Genomic DNA, 20,220 nt, shown 5'->3' on the forward strand with positions numbered 1-20,220 from the left:
AGCTGCACCGAAGAAGCGGAGGCAAGCATGCCAAAGAGCATGTATAGCAGAACGACGCGCCTCATACAGGCGAGAAGTGTGCAAAGAAAGATGACGATGGGGTTTGAGGATTTGCTTCTCTTTTGTTCTTTTACCTCCAAGCAAATAAGCGCGCATTCTTCTGATACCCCCAAATTTGGATCTTTGTGGGAAATATTATTCGACTTGTACACTATACAGGTGGTGAGAGAGACGGAGAGAATAGGAAATAGCATCAAGTGAGAATATCGACTAAGGAGCATTAACCGAAGAACGCCGACTAAAGATGTCAAACGAAGTGTCTGTCGTTTACGTACCGTAAACTCTTAACGTTCCATCAATGCAGACATTGGCGTTTTACGAGAGAGAGTCAACATCTCCTGGCTATGATATAGATGACTGGAGCTTTGATGGTAAGGTACGAAACCTGTACCGAAAGTGGATAAAAGAGGTGAAGAACAGCAAACAATTGAATACCACAGTCCACCCAAAGTAAGGGAAAAATCACAACCCAAGTGTTTATAAGTGAATCGCAGTGGTTCTTACATTGATACTTTATTGCTCAATAGTCTTCTATCGTTCCAGTACACCGCTTGAGATAAGTGAGACGTACTGCGGTAGAGCATGAGTATGTCTACAACTCAAGGGTGAGCTCGTAGTATCAGCCTCGGCTTAACAAACTAAGCAAGCAGTATATAATGTCTTGTTGCACAAAGACGCAGCAGTAGGTTTGTGTGTGACTTGTTTGGAGATTGATTTCAATCGTGTTGGCCAGCAGCATGACGATCCTGACGAGTCAAAGTAGTTTCGCTCCGTGATTCGGTGATTGCTAAATCGCAGCCTTCTGGACAAGACCGTTTATTTGTGGGAAGGATCATATCATATACTGAAATGCACCTTTTTTGGGTGGGTACGATTGGATGTATATCGTAAGTTGCAACCGCGCATGTATTGGCTGCCTCTTCTGAGGACTGCTACTAGATTTTATAAAGTACTCAGTCATCTTGAGACATTCCGATGTACAAGATGTTAGCGTATCGTATTCCAGGTACTGCAAATGTGAGGACAGGGCAGTTGCATAAATATCGTACGTTTATCTTAAATTTAGTAACCTTTCGGACAGACATGCCTATCTGAGAAGACTCCTTGATGATACTGAATGCCAAGTACGCAGCTTGGAGTCTTTTACTAAGACTAGGCTTCACGCGCTAGGAAATGCAACCTTGAAGTAGCATTCTGGAAGGCGCACCATGACGACAACACAACGATCGATACCAGGAAAGTAAAAAGATATAATCGGGCGACCTTGCTTGTTTGATTGGACGATCGGAACGCGGGCGAGATCTCACAAGGAGCTTATGCAGATTCGTCACACCGCGTGTCGCCAGAGTGAGGATACGGCTCAAAGCGTCCGGCAGTTGTATACGCAGTTCGTGAAACCCTAAGCGCTTCGCTAAGCGCTTACTCTTCCACGACAAGCAATACACACGACGATGACGTTTCGTCGAAATTAGTGTTATGATCAATGTTCAGACCCTCTTTATTCTCAGGGTGAGGGTGGTGTTGTCCCAACTGAGAAGGCAGAGTGAATGCTACAGCAGGTTCGTCCAAGATTAGAAGCGCATACACCGATGGTTCGGTAAATGCGGCACGGGCAGGGCGTAAAATGCCCCTTACATATCTCGACAAGGTCATGCTTTCCCTGGGGCACTGATGCGCCTCTCACCTGTCGGGCGTAAAGATTGGAAGGGTTCGTATGGCTGCCAAAGGGCGGACTTCGGAGTAATTGTGTTGTATTTAGCGCGCCATCCTGCAATCAGCATCAAGTACGTTACACCATTATTGCCCCGACTGTCTTTGTCATTCTGCCAGAGACGCAGCTTTTCGTAGTCAGCCGTTGTCTAATGCGAGAGATGCGGAATCCATTGAAGCGAGCCATCGGTACCGAGTTGTCGGGAAACCGTTTGTTCATCAGTAGTTCATTAGCAGTTCCCTCGCCAACATATCGAAATTTCTGATCAATCCCAAAAATCACACGCCGAAGAGATATGTTGGTAATCCGTCTGGACTCTAGATCCTGCCAACGCCGCATACGTAATCGGAGATGAATGCCGACTGCGCCGCAACCCGACATGCTCCCATTCCATGCAGTAATGGCCAAGATGAGTAGAATGTACAAAAAGCATCGTTGGTAGACTCAATGTCCGACATCTCGACAGAGTATCAGCATGTGGTATAGGAGGAGTCACAGTGCAGAAGGTTTGCTGCCGTTGTGAGGTTGCCAAGTTTGAGTACAGCACGCTGCGCGAGGATCTGGACCTGATCTGACTGATGCCGTAACGCACTGCCGACGAGGAATCCTTCAGATCTTGTTAGTGTGACCAACTTTGAGGAAATGCCGAATCACACCCGCGAGAGCAGCGTGAGTACCGCGGCAAGCACTTAAACCAGCGTGTGTTCCATGAGATTCGGAGACGGATAAGTGCGACCAAATTCACTCGTCTCAAAAATTCAGAGAACACGTCAATGGTAAGGCTGAGTACGTATTTTGAATCGAGCCCAAATGGAGGCGCTGTTTAGACGCGTCGTCTTGGACACGGAATGTAGTGCTCCACAATCAATATGAATGAATAATCGAGATTGAGCACGGAGGTAGGCGGCGGATGTGGACGTTGGTGACAAGCGCGCTGTTCCGCGCTTCCCGTTCGCTACTCGAGTCATATGGCGGAAGGATGAGGCGAGGCTCAGAACAGAGTAGACGTCAGCTGACTGGGCATCAAAGCAAGGGGTGAGCCGGTCTGGGAGACCAGCGGATTGGAAATCCAGCGGCACAGTTGTGAAGAAAATGCCGTACGGCGCAGTCCCAGGTCTTTGTCTGATCGCTAGCGGGAACGGAACGCGCCGCGAGAACCAGCAAGGCGGACTGCTGGATTTTTGCTCGAAATGCGCGCACATGATATAAACTACACTGCAGTGACTACAGCGACATGTCGCGGCCGTTCGTCGGCCGCGCTTAACGAGGCGTCATTGTGTGTACAATGCGTGGCGAAAGCAGAGACATGCTATTGGCTGACATACAAGGGTTGCTTAGACGCATGACCGATCGTCGAGCAACGCCTGAGAGTCAGACAGATACAGCATGCAACGGGTAAGTTGCTCACTTGCCACATTAGCCGGGGAGAAGCATCGCGGCTCTCCAGATAGTGGAGGAGGTTTGGCCATTTTGAGCGTGCGGGTTCCTGGCGAGCAAAGTTTGCACGCGAAGCGCCCGTAGATGAAGGTGTACGAGACGGGCCGGACAGCCAACCATGGAGGGTATCACGTAGCGGACAGTGGCACTCGCAACAGGATCATGGATGGAGGCACCAGCATTAGGCCCAGTGCAGTGCCGCAGCCGAGCATATTGATGATGCTAAGGGCATAAGACGGGCGGGCGTGGTGTGCGGCGTGGATCTGATAAATGAAACACGGCGAGACCCATGAGCGCCTTCTTGTTTGGTGCTGGCTTTGAGACCTAGGCAGGCCTCTGAGCAGGCGGTTAGGAGGAGGCAGTGCCGAAAGGGCCATGACGGCACCCCTTGATGGAAGCGCGCGGGAGGCTGGGCGATACGCAGCGCGGTGAGGGATGATGTTGAATGGGTGAAGCGATTCGCAGCGGTCATCGCAGGCGTTGGGCGGTGGTTTGAGATGAGTGTGCCATGGTAAACGGGGGGTTGTTTGGCAGCCTCGAGATGCGCGGTGTGGTGCAAGTGTATGGTGAGTGAAGGCGTGCAGCGCGGCTACTGCGTTTGGCGATGGAGCAGGTGGATAAGCTAAGGTTGGGTCAGCGCCAATAACAACGACACAGCACTTTAATGTGTGTTTCCGCGTTGGCTTGCATCCTTCTAACGATTTCTGGTCGATCAACCTCGTCTGCCAGCACGCCGGGAGCGCTGGTCGCACGCAGTCGTCTGTGCCATCCTAGTGACCTCTCCGCCCACTCTACCCTCCTTCACACCCAGAAAACGGCTGTAGGGCTGTAGACGCGACTTTTCCGCCCAAAAAACGTGGCAGCGGCCAAAATGCAGGGTCTGTTATGTAGATAGTCGAAGGAACCGCGTCTGTGGTCCTTCTACGACGTGTTCTGTGATGGTTCTGTGGCAGCTCGGGTGGGACAGATAAACGCGGGGGGCAGGGGCCGCATGCAGCTCGGGCCAATGAGGAAGGGACGACATGGGTGCCTGCCCGGGATGTGTAGAGCCCATGTGTGCGCCAGCAGAAGGAGCGAACAGCCGCCCTCCGTGGAATCCTGTTGCTCATCCGTGGCCAGCGTCTGGCGTCGTCGGGTCGCCCCTCCCACATTCGTCGCGCCATATACAGTCTTCCCGCCATATACAGTCCCCGCCGTGGAGAGGCGGCTTTGCTGGCATCGCATCATCGCCCGACAACACCACAACCCATCCCAGCTCCCCAGAAACCTTCTTCGACCACAAACTCCTCAGAGCACAGACGCCGCTCTGGCCACAAGTCGTCGAGTCCCGCACGGTACCCGACCTGACCGTTGAACTCATCTTACTTCGAATACGCTACAGTGTGACCATCGACACCATCCCCCGATATCTTTCACTGCTTCGTCGAATACAACTCAAACAGCCCCACCAAGACTGCCCAAGTAGATAATGGTGGCTGGACACCCTCCCCATACTCCGCCGTAGACTCGACTTGACTCGGTTAACCATCCATCCATCTAACCTCTGATATCCCGCCTTGGACATGTCAACCGTACTGCATATGCCCGCATTTAATTCCGCCCCCCATGGCCCCGCATTTACGTCCGTCAATGGTCGATTGTCTCTGAGTCCACCCGACGACCAAAAGCCATCTGTTGCCGCCAAATCTTCTACTTGGACTATGGTCTCTCCAGACCCCGAGCCTAACCATCACTCTCCAGACAGCGATATAAGCGCATCCACTGTGAGCAGTGGAGACAAGTCTCCCGATAGTTCTGATAAGACGAGGTCGTCCCCTGAAAACCCCAATAAGAGGAGGCGTTCTGGCTCTGAAGAAGAAGCCTACAGTCAACACAGTCCTGATCAGACGACTGCCGGCCCCAGGCAACTTCCACCCCCATACCAGCCCTTGAACCGCAACACAGCCATGAGTATAGAAGCCCCTCAGTTGCCAAGTTTGCCTCCATTAGGTCGTCCAGACGTTGAACGCCGCTGGCAGACCGAGCCCCGTGAACTGCCTCACGCGACTCATCATTTCCAACCCCGTGAGCCACGCCCTACGGAACCTACCCGCAACAACGCCATGTCGCCCGAGTCACGCGAAATAATTGAAGCAACTGAATTTACGCGGGCCGGTGTACAAGTCGAGCTCAAAAAGCGAAAACGGGTATGTTCTCCGAGCCTACCCACCTACCACACTAACATTTGTAGCAATTTGCCAACCGTACCAAAACCGGTTGTGGAACATGCAGAAGGAGGAAGAAGAAGTGCGACGAGGCAAAACCCGAGTGTATGTTGAAAACGCTTCCAGAGCCCGACAAAATCTGACCCATACCAGGCAACAACTGCACGCGAGGCAGCTTCGTCTGTGAAGGCTATGCCAACAAAGTACCTTGGCCAAAGAATGGGCCAGCTAAACCGCCTGCAATACTAGCAAAGGAGAAGTACGCTGCCTATACATCATGCCCAACCTGTCAGGAAAAACATACTCCCCACTGCGGACCAGCTCAAAGCAGTGAAGCCTCGTACCAGCCGCCCGAGATGCATTCAGCCAACGGTACCGAACGTAAATCTTGGAAAGACTGGAGTGATCATACGCCTGCACCGCCACCAGTTCGAGCGGCCTACCAGCCAGAAGTGCCGCCGCCGCCGCCACCACCCCCGGCACAGTACATGCAACCTGCGACAAACCACTACGAGAGACCCTCAAGCCACGACCGTCAACCGGTATCCCAACAGCAACAACAACAGCCGCACCATAGCTCTCGTGGTTACCATGCTCCACCAAGCACGAACCACCTCGCCGTCAACACTGCTGTCCCTCCCACCACCATGTGAGTATCTTCTGTTAGTTCGTAATAAGTCGACTTGCGAATCAAGGCCCCGACCCAGGATCGTGTCTATCACGTGTGCTGAAAGCACAATCGCATTCAGCCTTCATCAACTGACGTATCTACAGGGTCGCCAAGCCTGTCCAACAGCTACATGTGGCACAGCAGCATCCACGACCACCGCCTCCCCCACCATCAACATCCTTGGCACCTACGCGATCTCCGACACGTTTTTCAGAGTCATCTTCAATGACGTACAGATCCGAGAAAGACAAGATGCTAGCTGGGGAGCCATTCAATCCCTTCGACAAGACGCTGATGCATGAACGCCATCAAAGCACGCAAGCCCAGTCTATCTTCAACAGCAAGGCAAACCCCTTGAACGCTTTGGCGAGTGCATCGGTCGACCACTTTTTCAGACAGATTTTGAATGTGAACGCGGGCCGGAGTCGTGAAGGAAAGCAAATTGAAACACACATGGGTTCCAATTGTCATGTAGCTACGCCCTTTGCCTGCGACTACGGCTACCACCTAAGTATGGGCGACAATGTTGTCATCGGCGCTGATTGCCATCTTCATGACTCTGCAAGGATTTCCATTGGAAGGAATTGCAAAATCGGAGTTCGAGTCACTATACAGACTTTGAAGACGCCCACCGACAACAAATCTCTGAAGGGCAGCAACGGCAAGGAGATTGCGCAGGAGGTACACATCGGGGAAAATGTGTATATTGGCGACAACTGTGTGATTGAGGCTGGCGTTCACATCGGACCTAACACCATAGTGCGTCCGGGTTCTGTCGTGTCTCGCGTAAGTTCTCCAATCCCGAGACGGGTTGAAAATGCACATACTGACCTTACACAGTCTTTACCCGCCAACTGCGTCGCTCATGGAAACCCTGCGATCATCCTACCCAACTGAGTTGCTCAGTCAAAAAACACCTTGTGTTGCCGCAGCCTATCTAAACATTTCATAATGTATGAGATATATGCGAGGCATTTAACCTATTTGATATGGGTCTTGCATGTTACATTACGCACCACTGTGTGGTGCAGGAGTTAACGGCGTTTCTACAACCTGGAGGATACCCATTGCTAAACCTTTTTTGCTTTTTACGGGAGGGAGAGATGGAAATGGTATATAGTTGTACGTTGAGAACGGGCGGTATCTGACTTGTATAGTCTCTTTGTATCTTGGTACCTTGCCTGCAGGACATGGCATTGCTCTAAAAGCAAAAAAACATAACATCTCCTACAATAGCCGCCTGGAATTGTCAAGATGCTGAATTTCGGATCGAATCGTTCTTTGCTCACGTATGAGTTCAGATACCCCGCAAGGAACTGCTAGGACACTTGGGGCTTAGCTCAAGGCATGACTGTGAACGCGGCTACACGTGCGTGATGTGGCCCGTGCGACGAATCTGAGCTTCAATGCGGGAATCTCAAAATATCCGCGGCGAACAACCAGCGTCGCATCTCCAACGCAACCACACCACAATTACAATGCCACCCAAAGCACCCCTTAACTGGGGTCTCTTACCACCATCCTTTCTGCTCCCTTCATCAGCGCGATCCCTCCTCCAGCAAAATGCGCAACAAATATCCTCAAGACCCGCCATCGCATACACATCGATCCGATCCATAAAATCCACCTTCACACCCAAACCCGACCGCTTCGCACACCATCCCGCCCGAGAAGCCCTCACCAGCACATCAACTGCAGCGCTCGAGCGGAAAGCCCACAGCACACCTCTCCGAACCGGTCTTCTCGCCCTCAAGAAGGGCATGACATCCATCTACGACCCCGAATCAGGGAAGCGTACAGCATGCACAGTGCTACAACTCGACCGCAATGAAGTCGTTGCGCATAAACGGAGAGATAAGAACGGGTACTGGGCTGTGCAGATTGGTGCTGGGCAGAAGGAAGCGAGGAATGTGAGTAGGCCCATGTTGGGTCATTTTGCGGGTGCGGGGGTGAGTCCAAAGAGGTGGGTAGTGGAATTCAAGGTCAAAGACGAGGCAGGGCTGGGTGTTGGTGTTGGCGAGACAGTTGGTGCGGGGTGGTTTACAAAGGGGCAGTGGGTGGACGTCAAGGCGATAAGTCGGGGAATGGGTTTTGCTGGTGTAAGTTTGACACTACATACGAGTTGCGATGGAATTGGAGATTGACGGTTTGCTGTTTTAGGGCATGAAACGACACGGCTTCAGTGGTCAACCAGCATCTCACGGTCAATCGCTCATGCATCGTGGTATGGGTTCAGCCGGAGGTTCTCAGGGTTCAGGTTCTCGTGTGCTGCCCGGAAAGCGTATGCCGGGTAACATGGGTAACGAGAGCGTGACCGTCAAGAACCTGAGGGTGTTGCAGATTGATGAGCAGAATGGCATTGTGGTTGTCAATGGTAAGAGAGGCATGAAGCGAATTACAGAGACTGGATACTAACACTCTATATAGGCTGTGTGCCAGGACCGAAGAACCAGATTATCCGCGTTCAGGACGCGAGAGGGAAGCCATGGCCTGCGGGGCCCATGTCCGTCGCCGAACTCAAGCCAGCAGAGGTTCTGGCCGAGGCGGGCGTTCCTGATGCTACTGAGGCGACGGCTAGTGCATAGAAGCTGAAAGGGAGAGACGAAGAAGTGAACATTGTACCATATGATAGAGCGAGGTGGTTCGGATTGTCTGAATACAGGCAAGGATAACCATATGAATGTGCATGCGATATACTTCTACATGTGATGGAGAAGATATTAATGCAACAGCAGTGATGCCATCTCATCGCGCTCGAGAAAGGAATCTGAGAAATAGCCATACTATCAAGTCAGTACACCTCTATATCCTTTCCTCAAGATTCATATTGCCACCTTCTTCTTGCACTACGTTCCCATTACCACCTTCCACGATAAGACCCTCCTCCAGCAACACCACTCTCAACACCCTCACTTGTGTATCCTCCTGCATCCCTACCGCCCAACTATCCTTCTCACAAACATCGCTCCGCCCTCCATCATCCACACTGATACGATCGTCGTCGCTGTCGCTAGGGAGGTAGTCATCCCCCTCCGCTACGCCGTTCTCATCACTATCGCTCCTATAGCTCCCAATCATTCTTCTATTCCTGGTGTGTATACTCCGTCTAGAAGGAGACGCGTAGGGACTCCTACTTCTTGTGCTCCTTTCAGATGCATACGCACTCCTACTTCTACTTCTGCTTCTGCCTCCCCATGCGCCGGGCATGGCACCGTAATCACTACCACTCGGCCGCTGCTGCCGCCGATACAACGGTGGTGAAGGTACTGCAGGGGGCGGTGAAGAATAGTTTTCAGAGTCAACGGCTGTGGGGACGCGTGACAAGCGGTCGGAATGCGAGGTACTGGGTCGAGAAGCTATATCTGAGTAGGCGGTGGCGGCGTGAGTATCGTCTTTGCGGTCCAAGTACACGGAGCCGGGCCGGTTGGAGGAGCGGTCTACATGTCTCAAGGGATGAGGAGCTGAGAAGGTGCTCGTATGCTGGTCGTCGGCGTCTGAGTAGAATGAGCCGGGCCGGTCATTGTACCGGGGGTCTAGATTCCTTGTGCGAGGTTCAAAGCGGTTGCGCTGGTTGTAGTCGTCGTCATCATCATTGTCCTCAGGCCGGTGGTAATAGTCGCTCGTATGCCTCGAACGAGCACGCTGGTTATGGTGCCTTTCTCGGTAATTGTCTCGACTTGGCGCGTGGTAAACCTCATCATCTTGCTGAGGGTTTGGATATTGCCTGTAAGATTTATCTTGGCGATTTGCTGGGCTACTATCGCCGGTACTGTAGGATTCGGTGTCGGACCGATCCGCAGTATGGGTGTGGAGCTTGGTGTAGCGTTCGAGAAATTGCTTTGCTTCACGATAGTTGTCATGCTCTCGAGGGTTCAAGCTTTGGCTTTGCGTGTGAGAGACGCTATCGCCCCAGCCTGCCTTGATCTTCTGCGCATTCCGCGTTTCGTGGTGCGGAGCATAGTCTGAAGGTGGACTTTCACTGTAGTTCCTTGATGAAGAGTTGTGGATTGGTGAGCCTTGCCCCAGGGAATCGTCGCTGTACCGGTCATCGTAGCTTGATTTACGATCCGCCCGAACGTTCCTCTTTACTTCAGGCGAGGCTATGTAATCATCGTCAGACTGGGAATCCTGTGCTATGTAGTCTGAATCTTGGGATCGGGTCCTATGTGGCCGCCGAGACGGTCGTGGTTGGTAGCCCGGACGAGGCTGTGAGAAACCATTCCCATCCCTGCTCCGTCCCGGCTGCGCAGTGTGGTCGTAATCCATGGCCCGGTTTACATATTGCCTATAATTGGGAGGTGAATTCTCATAAGATCCACGGCGTGGGGTGATGTAGTCAAAGCTCGAATCGGTGGGCGAGGAGATGTAGTCTGATGAAAGATGGGTATCCCGGTAATCACGAGGAACTTGGCTACTATATTTCGGTGCTGCACGGTAGTAGTTGCTCTGCTTCTCATGGCTTCGGCTACTCTTGTATGGTTGGTCCCACATTCTGGAAGTCGCGTGCAAGCCTCGCGGCCCAGCGATCAGTTGACGTTGAGCTGTGTAATTGGGTTATGCAGTCTGGCAGTGGAGAGATTCGGGCTCCAAGTTGCTTCATTTCGTTGTTGTGGCTAGTTACTTGAAAGTAGGGAAAGCGTCATGCACAACCACGTGGTGGTCCTCTAGCCGTAAGTAAAACGCGCTAGTCTGGTCATGACCCCTGTCTCACCGGTTTGTCATCCTATCACGCCTCTCCACCATCGATGCGTCTTCTGCCTGTGCCATCTTGTCTCCCACCACCCGTTCAATAGTACGGGAAGTAAACTTAACGACTACAAACTTTGCGCATTAAACATTTTTGACAGTCGCGGGATCGATGGCGTTATCGCGCGTTAGATGACAGATGACAGCTAATAGCACCAACTGGTTGCATCACTACTCCAAGCAACAGTGTGCGTAACAGCAGCGACGACATCAATTCGATTTTTTAGTTAATCATTCGTTCCTTCCTTGATCATCACACATTATTTCCCGTCAGCCTTGTGTTCTCGGTCCAGCCTGTTTTGAGGTAGATTCCACCTATCGGAAAAACGAATCCTACAATTTCGCAAAGCACAGCCTCATGAGCCACAGGCCAAGTCGCTCCCTTTCAACAAGGGGTAATCCTCTCATCTTATGTCCGATAAGCTCAATCAACACGTTTCCAACTATTCTGACCCAGGCATGATTATTGTGGATCTAGCGGCTGCCCTGTTATATTGACATGAAACGACAACAGCGGGACTGTCGGGACTAGGCTCCTTGGGAAGCTACATCCGCAACGCCATCCTGTTTGCAAACATCGGTCAAGCAACTCTTCCCTGAGCGCATCAACGCCAAACTACGCACTGTTGACCTGTTCATGACTCTCAGTCGGTCGAAGTTACTTTCCGCCCCTTCCAGACATCGGCATCCAGCACCGCACTCCTGGTAAGAGGTCGAAATGCCCGATATCCACCACAGTCGGTGATGAACGGCGCCAAAGGGTCCAGGTGCATGCTCGAAAGGAATATATCTCCGTAGAGTGAGTGGGGCGTGGTTCAAACACCAGCCAAGAATCCTGCCAGATATAAAGATGCGAGATCAGCCACCGGATATCGAATCATCCAGCTTATACCATCATTCACTCATTCTCTCTTTCACCACCTGTCGTTCTTTTCAGCAAACTGTGTTTGCTATCCATTCTTTATCTTCAACTCGATAACTTTTCACTATGAAGTACTCACTCTTCACCGCCGTTGTTGCGGCTTTCGCTTCCGGCGTCAGCGCTGCTGATGCCGTTAAGGGCGCAGCTGAGGGTTTCGCCAAGGGTACGCGTCTTGCCATGTCCGTTTTCAACTCTATACTAACACTGTCCAGGTGTCACTGGTGGTGGTAACGCTAAGCCCGTCTACCCTACCACTACTGCCCAGCTCATCAGCTACCTCGGTGACTCGTCTCCCCGTGTTATCGTCCTCACCAAGACCTTTGACTTCACTGGCACTGAGGGTAAGGCTACCTCCGCCGGTTGCCGCCCATGGGGTACCGGCTCCACTTGCCAGATCGCCATCAACAAGGACGGATGGTGCGACAACTACCAGCCCAATGCTCCCAAGGTCGGCAGCATCACCTACGATAAGGCTGGTATGCTCGGCATCACTGTCCAGTCCAACAAGTCTTTGATCGGACAAGGCTCCAAGGGTGTCATCAAGGGCAAGGGTATCCGCATGACTGGCAACGTCAAGAACATCATTATCCAGAACGTTCGTTTCACTGAGATCAACCCTCAATACGTCTGGGGTGGTGATGCCATCACCGTTGACGGCGCCGATATGATCTGGATCGACCACGTCACCACCGACCTTATTGCCCGCCAGCACATTGTCCTCGGTAACAAGGCTTCCGGCCGCGTCTCCATCACCAACAACGAGATCAACGGTGCCACCGCCTGGTCTGCTACCTGCGACGGCCACCACTACTGGGGCATGTACTTCACCGGCAGCAACGACATGGTCACCCTCAAGGGCAACTACATCCACCATACCTCCGGCCGCTCCCCCAAGGTCGCTGGCAACACCATCCTCCACGCCGTCAACAACTACTTCTACGCCAACTCCCAGCACGCTTTCGAGGCCGACTCTGGTGCCAAGATCATCGCTGAGGGTAACGTCTTCCAGAACGTCAAGGAGGCTGCCCAGTCTGGTCTTCCCGGCAAGGTCTTCGCTGTTGGCTCCAACGGCTCTGCCTGCAAGGCTGCCATGGGCCGCAACTGCGAGATCAACGCTTACGGCAGCTCTGGCCAGATGGCTGGCTCTGACACCAGCATCATTGCTAGCATGAAGGGCAAGAACATTGCCGCTGCCGGCACTGCTGCCAGCACCAAGAACGTCCAGCAGTCTGCTGGTTACGGAAAGATCTAAGCAACTCTGACAGAGTCAGTCATCGCTTAGGGGAGAGTAACTTCATCTGTTCTTGTATATAAATTCTATTACTTCGTACATATTCCATTTCAATTGGAGATTTGTTTGTCCTCCATTGCTGAAAATTCGTCCGTGCGTGCCTTCTCAAATGTTCGTGTTAGGTTTCGATCAATTCATTTGCCTCAACATCTGCCTACGACGTTGGGCGGTAGGTTACCATTTGTTTGCCTGCCTTTGGCGTTGTTGTTGTATCTGTACGCCCAGCCGCCTACGTGAGTAAAGAGTTTAGAGTTTCTCGTGTTTTGTCAAGTGCAAGTGAAAGAGGATTCCTCGCTTGCATGTAACGAGCAGATTCATTGCGACTCGTTCCAATTTTGGCTAAGACATCGAGGAGGAAAGCAGCATCTGCATTGACTAAGATTAGAGAAAGGAACCTGAGATATTATGTATACTTACTGCGAATGAAATCGAAACTGTTTGAGAAATTGTTACCCGCGAAGTCATTCGACTTGAACGGTCCACACCATTGGCTCTTTCCACCTTAGGGCAACCTTCTTCGGCAACACCAGCATCATGGCCTACCGAGATCGCTATAATCTGCCTCTGTGCGACAGTAATGACAGCAACCTCATGTAAGTCACGCTGCAATAGCAGTCACTGAACCTTAGAACTGCCCAAGATGCTGATAAAACCTGAGCACGACGCGTAACCAGTTCGCCTCTCCATTACTCCGCATACCTGCAGGACTTCGAAACCGCATCTACAGAGACATGTTCGCTCCGCAGATCGCGCGCATGGTTAACCGTTCGTATTTCCCTGACCGTACTATCTGGCCATACACAGCTCTTCGAATTTGCCATCGTATTCGTCATGAAGCTAAGCCTACCATGGTTACCAGCATTACCTTCGATATCAGCGACTTCCATTTGGGCGAAGTGCCAAGATTTTTGGGTCTTGGGGGTATGGAGAAGGTCTTAGCAGCCACACGTGTAGCGATACCTATGATGTGGGGACTCGAATGTGAGCAGGGGAGTAGGCGGTGGAATCATTATCAACAGGCGATCTACACGGAGGGTATGAAGTCATTGAAAAAGGTCTATAGACAAGCCATGGGGTCTGAGGTGGTCTTGGTGTGGTCTGCGAAATGGTCGTGATACAGCGTATATTCTTTCCGCATAGAGCTGCCAGGAAGGAGACAATGGTTGGGCGAGTAATACACAATGCCCGTTCAGCATGCCTGTCGTGCATCATCGGTAGTTGAGCCGTTCGGACAATAGCCGGCGCGTTAATATCGACGACTATATGCGGTAGTAGTGAGTTGCCATGAGCATGTGGGGCTCGGGAATATAACTTGAATCTTGTGAAGCGATTGCAGAGTAGCACCAAGGTGTGCGAGTCTGCAATGCTCATTATGGTATTTTCCATCTTTCTCCACCTCTTCTTCCTAGTCAGCGCAGTTTTCGTCAATGGCGCTCTTGATATAAATGCTCTTGCCCGTGACATTGAGCGCGTCGAGTCGATCCGACAAGTAAAGAACGTCCAACGACAGCTGTCGCAACTCGCGCAATTCGGCCAATGGTATAATGTCTCTCAGCTCTTTAGCAGCAACAGCACCCTGGTCTGGGGCAACGTGACCGCTTATGGCCCGTCATCGATCGAAGCATGGCTGCGCAAGGACTCCGGTGACATGAACAGCTTGACCCCAGGATCTCTCAGTACAATGATCGTCGAGACCCCTGTGATCAGTCTGAGCATTGATGGAAAGAGTGCAAAAGGACGCTGGAACGGCATATGGTTTCAGGGCGACGGAAAGGGCGGAACTCGAATCCAAGGCGGAGTCTACGAGAATGAATACGTCTCGACAGACGACGGGTGGCGTATCTCGTCGCTACATTATTACGCAATGTACAAGGGCGACTACGAGAACGGGTGGCGCAATGTTGACGGCAAGGGAATTCCGGTCGTACCGTACCACTTCACGGCTCAAGGGTCTGGAGTGCCGATACCGCCGGCAATGGGAGACCCTGAGCCGTACAACGGAAGTGTCGAGGAATTAGGAGCTAGAATTCAAAAGTTGAACGAAGAAGATGCTGTTCGCAACTTGATGCACGCACACGGCTACTACGTGGACCAGAGAATGTGGTCAGACGTCGTGGACCTACATACCGAGAACACGACTGTACGCATTGGCAATGAGACAGCACTCGGAGGCAAGGCTGGCGTCAGGCAAATTCTCGAGCGCATGGGTCCGGAGGGATTGAAACAAGGGATTAACAACGATCATCCGATCTTCGATATGATTGTTGAGATAGCCGAAAATGGTAGAGAGGCTATCGCCCGTGGTATCGAAGTTGCTATGTTGGGCGATGCCAATCTCCGGGTCGCTTCATGGGAGTTCAATGTCTTCAGAAACCGCATCGTCAAAGAAGGTGACATTTGGAAAGTTCGGGAAATCGTGGTAACGCCACTCGTCGTTGCGGATTACTACATCGGCTGGGGAAATGGTGGGTTGAAGCCACCAAACACAGTCATTCCACCATTCTTGAATGTTACTGGCAGTTCAATGGCACTAGGAAGTATGACGAGCTCGAAAAATGTGACCGTAGACGATCTGGAGCGCCGTCTTCGACGCAGCGCAGCGTTTGATGGCGCCGAGAACCTGTCGCATGCATACGGCTATTACGCCGACGATATTCTGGGTGAGCAACTGGGCGGTCTGTTTGCGAAGAAGGGACACAAAGCTTCGCCATTCGCGGGATTCTTCTACACCCCCGAACGGATAACTGGAGCGATGAAGTCGTCGTATGGTACGAATCGTTCGGCTCTGCGGTCTAGCTTGTCGTTCCACTGGCGTCCGCAGCCTGTCATCCTCGTTTCTAACGATGGCCGATCAGCAAGCCTGCGAGCGAGACTGTTGCAGCCTTCTACGTCCGTCAGCAAAGCTGGTAGCTTCAACTCTGCCATATACCAAGATCAAGTCGTTCTTGAAGATGGCAAGTGGCGGCTCTGGAGTGTCACGATAGACGAGTTCTACTGGCAATCGTCGTCCTGGAAAGAAGGATGGAGTACGGCGACTCTACAGAATTCTACCCAGCCTGACCCTCCTGCATGGACGAAGAGATATCCACCTGATCTCACAATAGCAGACGTTGGGGAAAGAGAGAGTACATTTCGCGGTGGAAGTGGCCGGTTCATCCAATGGCCTGAAATTCAAAGGATGTGGTTTCCGTATCGGAATCCAGTCAGCGGGCGAGAGCCTCTGTGGTACTGGCCGGGCTGTGTTCCATGTCAAGTCCGGCCAGACTGGTCATTGGAAGCAAACGGATGGCAGGAGCCGTGGGCTGGTGGTCCGTTGTGAGAACTAGCTGCACCAATTCTGCTAATGTGCAATCGAAAAGACGAAAGCTATGCGATGATATGAATCGTATTGGTCCGTTGTTGTAGTGCCGCTTGGGAGAGGGCGACGCACGCGCCTCACTACGTAATCAACGATATGAATATTACAAGGCTGGCAGGACCAGCCACCCCAGTTTCCCCGCCTGCGTACCTGCGTTTGATATCGACCCAGAAGTGGTAGTGTATACTTGCAAAAGGTATGGTGTCGGATTGGACGGCAAATCAAGAAGTACAGTGAGTCTTGGCAATACTGTCGACGGATGCCGGCTGTTTCCTCGCAGGGGCTTGATGACGTTCTTCAACCCCAACCGGAGCTGTGCCTTTCGAACGTTGCCAATCAAAACCAGATCTTCTTTACGCCCAGCTAGGCGACCAGCGGAACAAACATCAAGCGCGTTTTTCCAGTTGACCAAAGCCTCGGGGTCACTGCCGTTTATGCGGTGAAGGCCGCGGCGCGTGGCTGACGCGCTACCCACTTATGTAGTACGGCAAAGACATGAGGCATCCTAACGGCGCAAGCGGCGCGGAACTCTGAAAGACAATCATGCGACACACGATGCTTTCATCATATCCAGTCGCTCTAAGTATTACGACTATCACGCGGATCAAGCGTAGCGTGGCCTAATCATGTCTGACATGGCGGTCCATCGCAAAAGGCGGGTCATGATGAGCGCCGAGCCGCGGACAAGCTTTTAGACATCCGCCCTGGTAGTTGGAATGGCGCAGCAGGAAATGGACGAGCGTCGCGCCTTATTTTAGGTAGGTTATGCCCATGTCATTGCGGGCTGCTATTCCGCTTCTTGGAATCTAGCCATCTCTTGCGACGTCTCGCCACGGTGTAGGACCGACTCCTAAACGACATCATGCTACGATACGATAACATCCTCAAACTCGCCCTGGTGCCGTCGATCATCTTCTTTCTTATATCCTTGGTCTCAGTAGCATTGACGACACATTACTGGATCCTTACAGACTGGATCATACCACGAGGTCTCAAAATAGTAACGAGCAATTTCAATGACCGACTGCAGCAATATGAGACAGATGATACGATTGTCTACTTCAAAGAGGCCTCAACAGATGCGACTATCGTTTCCGGATGCTTGAACTTGACGGCGGCCATTGTGGCTCTTATTGCTTGGAGTACGTTGCGCAAACCAGACATGGACTCACAATACAATATGGTATGTATTTTGAAAGTCAAAGTAAGGAAAAGAGACTGACGTCCTGCAGAGTACACGCCGCTTCTGGACGCTTAGTATTATTGTCACCACCATTGCTGGATCCGCCACGGCTCTTGCAGCTGTCGTGCTTCACTATACCGAGCGAGGCGACGACCAGTGGGGTTGCAGTTCCGAAAGACTTATGATGAGTGGCAAGATGAACACAAACCAATACTGTACACGCGAGATGGCGGCTTGCAACTATCAGCCAGGTTTCGTGCCAAGAGAGGACCGCCAAAATACCAACATAGCTTGCAGCGAAGCGGTCAGTCACCCGGATGCATGTCGCAAATCACCCACTAATACTCCGTTAGGTTACAGTCAAGTGGCTGCAGATTGTCATGATCGTTAATGCGCTGATAATACTGGTGATGTTCTCCCTCCAAGCACGCCTTCGAAGAAAGTCACGACAAGCACGATTGAACGAGCCATTGCCAGAGGAGAAGGTGGCATCATGAATGTGGCTGGCACCCTACTTACGATCTGATCCTTACGACACGCTTACGAATCTTTACGGCACGTTCCTTTTGCTATTCTTTTCATCTCAAAGCGTTGCATTATCGTTATTGGAGTTTGGGCCATGGCCTTGGAACATTCTTTTGCTGCCGACAACCATGATTAGTGGGCAGCGTCATGAGGCTTAGGTGAGAGCCGGTGAGCTCTCACGAATAATGGCTATGCGCCTTGTATTACACAATCCCACATATATCGTATGCAGTCTGACATTTTCCAAGTTGCAACTTCATCGCTCTCTTGTCATTCCAATTGCAATTCATCATTCAAAACCCCATATTTTCTTTTGATGATCGGCTCGCTGCGGATGAGGCGTCATAGTAGCTGCAAGGCTAACATCGGCGGAACACGTGACTGCTCCTAGTCCAATAACTCCCGTTGGCCGGACGGAACAATCGGCCTCTATAGTTTAGTATCTTGATAGGTACGCGCTCGAAGGGATAGTCTAAGTATACAGAAGCTAACACGCTTTGGGCTGTGCGCTACGAACATGCACCCTGAGGATATACGCTGCGTTCTAAATTATCATGCTGAAGACCAGTAGCTACTGTATACATGCAGGGCCTACATTGGTGTCAAATACAGCTCAGACAATACGGCACGTGTAGTCCAGGGCGTTCACAAACCTTGGAAGTTATACATCCAATGCGCGTCCAGTCGGAAAAATACATGCCTTGATAACGATGAGTGCGAAGAGTAATACACGGCGGATCAAGAGTCGTGGAAACGAATGGGGTGAGCGGTGAGGTCGTTGCTGCCTCGTGCCTACCTCCCTGGCATGAAGCACCTGGATGTTTACGCACTCACACTGCTCCTGCCCACAACAGCTGCTGTTTGTAGACGGAGCACGTCGCGTAGCAGATTTCCTCTACCCTCAACCTCTATCGCTAGGAACCTCTTTGTCATGGCCCCCCATCCTCTCTTCCCTGATCTCGAGGCGTCCGTCCTTGTCGACCATCGCCCCGTCCCTGAACTGTACGACCGTGAAGATGCTAATCTCCAAACCAAGATAGTGTACATCAAGTCCGAAGCAGGCGAGCAGTTCGGCATCCGCTACTTCATTCCCGGCTACCTGTTCGAGCACCACAGCATCAAGGCCATAGTCAACATCGACGGCGTAGACATGCGCAAGTTCATCTTCGAGAGGCACAACTACGACTACTACGGCGTCTCGAGACATATATATGCCAGCAGCGCGAAGGCAGGCCGCAGCTTCATGGGCCAGCGCTTCCGCTTCGCTTCTTTGGACACTCGTAAGTCTAGCTAGTCAGCATCTGTGCCATATAGCTAATGTGTCCAGACGACGAGAGGGAAGCGATTGACTACCAGCTTCGAGAGCAATTGGCGCATACGGGCGTCATCTCGATCGCATTTCATAAGGTCACCAACGTACGCATGGCGGGCGCATGGAAGGAAGTGCCGTCCATGTATCAGTACGACAAGGTCCCTGAGAAGGCATTGAAAGGCTCATCTGTTTCGCACAAGACTACGTACATATGACAAAGCTAAGTTCCTATCCTGCGCTAATAGTCCTGGGCAGACTTGACCCGCTTGAGCGCATCGCACCTGTCAAGCTTATGGAGGCTGACTACGTCGATGGAGAAGGCCGTCCGTTTGCCGTCATCGAGTTCAGATACCGTTCTACAGCTGCTCTGAAGTCCCTCGCTATCCTCCCCCGGTCATCGAGTCCAGTACCCATCAAGGATGTGGTGTCAGAAGAGGAAGTGAGCAAGATCTATGTAAGCCTTTCTCAGCCCAGGCTATTAAGACAGAAACTGACCGAATACCGCAGGTCAAGAAAGAAGAGGCTGAGACACGCAAGCGCGACCGTGCCGAAGATGATGATGATGATGATGATGATGACGAGGACGTGGAGATGGTGGATGAGAGGCCCGTGAAGCGACGTTGCTTCCCAAACAGCAACGATGAAGTCATCTTGCTCGACTGAGCGGACTTTACATACACGGCATGGGGTTCCACAATAGGCAGGGCGCATGGTTTGCCGAACACGTAGCATCTACTGGATACAAGACATCCACTGGAATGGCATTGTAGGCTACAAGCAGGTTCGTCTATCGCAAAGATG

At 51.8% G+C, this 20,220-nt stretch overlaps 8 protein-coding genes across 8 annotated transcripts; 6 read left to right on the forward strand and 2 right to left on the reverse strand.

Annotated features, from left to right (window-relative positions):
• Positions 1–4,770: 4,770 nt before the first annotated feature.
• ALTATR162_LOCUS9955 (uncharacterized protein) lies at positions 4,771–6,979 on the forward strand (the record flags this gene model as incomplete). Its single annotated transcript, XM_043317591.1, has 5 exons — positions 4,771–5,394; positions 5,439–5,517; positions 5,566–6,061; positions 6,187–6,868; positions 6,923–6,979. 5 exons carry the CDS (start codon positions 4,771–4,773, stop codon positions 6,977–6,979), a joined length of 1,938 nt encoding a protein of 645 aa, XP_043173526.1.
• A 581-nt stretch (positions 6,980–7,560) lies between these two features.
• Positions 7,561–8,667, forward strand: ALTATR162_LOCUS9956 (uncharacterized protein; the record flags this gene model as incomplete). The annotated part of the gene is made up of 3 exons (XM_043317592.1): positions 7,561–8,181; positions 8,243–8,456; positions 8,510–8,667. The coding sequence occupies 3 exons, from the start codon at positions 7,561–7,563 to the stop codon at positions 8,665–8,667; spliced, it is 993 nt and encodes a 330-aa protein (XP_043173527.1).
• A 217-nt stretch (positions 8,668–8,884) lies between these two features.
• ALTATR162_LOCUS9957 (uncharacterized protein) lies at positions 8,885–10,573 on the reverse strand (the record flags this gene model as incomplete). Its single annotated transcript, XM_043317593.1, has 1 exon — positions 8,885–10,573. One exon carries the CDS (start codon positions 10,571–10,573, stop codon positions 8,885–8,887), a length of 1,689 nt encoding a protein of 562 aa, XP_043173528.1.
• Positions 10,574–11,816: 1,243 nt separating this feature from the next.
• On the forward strand, positions 11,817–13,002 carry ALTATR162_LOCUS9958 (uncharacterized protein; the record flags this gene model as incomplete). Its single annotated transcript, XM_043317594.1, has 2 exons — positions 11,817–11,913; positions 11,963–13,002. The coding sequence occupies 2 exons, from the start codon at positions 11,817–11,819 to the stop codon at positions 13,000–13,002; spliced, it is 1,137 nt and encodes a 378-aa protein (XP_043173529.1).
• A 268-nt stretch (positions 13,003–13,270) lies between these two features.
• ALTATR162_LOCUS9959 (uncharacterized protein) lies at positions 13,271–13,574 on the reverse strand (the record flags this gene model as incomplete). The annotated part of the gene is made up of 3 exons (XM_043317595.1): positions 13,271–13,407; positions 13,459–13,475; positions 13,525–13,574. 3 exons carry the CDS (start codon positions 13,572–13,574, stop codon positions 13,271–13,273), a joined length of 204 nt encoding a protein of 67 aa, XP_043173530.1.
• An 839-nt stretch (positions 13,575–14,413) lies between these two features.
• ALTATR162_LOCUS9960 (uncharacterized protein) lies at positions 14,414–16,360 on the forward strand (the record flags this gene model as incomplete). Its single annotated transcript, XM_043317596.1, has 1 exon — positions 14,414–16,360. One exon carries the CDS (start codon positions 14,414–14,416, stop codon positions 16,358–16,360), a length of 1,947 nt encoding a protein of 648 aa, XP_043173531.1.
• Positions 16,361–17,261: 901 nt separating this feature from the next.
• ALTATR162_LOCUS9961 (uncharacterized protein) lies at positions 17,262–18,079 on the forward strand (the record flags this gene model as incomplete). Its single annotated transcript, XM_043317597.1, has 3 exons — positions 17,262–17,582; positions 17,632–17,886; positions 17,936–18,079. 3 exons carry the CDS (start codon positions 17,262–17,264, stop codon positions 18,077–18,079), a joined length of 720 nt encoding a protein of 239 aa, XP_043173532.1.
• Positions 18,080–19,038: 959 nt separating this feature from the next.
• Positions 19,039–20,082, forward strand: ALTATR162_LOCUS9962 (uncharacterized protein; the record flags this gene model as incomplete). Its single annotated transcript, XM_043317598.1, has 4 exons — positions 19,039–19,387; positions 19,435–19,624; positions 19,675–19,873; positions 19,927–20,082. The coding sequence occupies 4 exons, from the start codon at positions 19,039–19,041 to the stop codon at positions 20,080–20,082; spliced, it is 894 nt and encodes a 297-aa protein (XP_043173533.1).
• Between the last annotated feature and the right edge of the window lie 138 nt (positions 20,083–20,220).

Source organism: Alternaria atra (genome assembly GCF_907166805.1).
Source record: "Alternaria atra isolate CS162 genome assembly, contig: 32, whole genome shotgun sequence".
Lineage (NCBI taxonomy): Eukaryota > Fungi > Ascomycota > Dothideomycetes > Pleosporales > Pleosporaceae > Alternaria > Alternaria atra.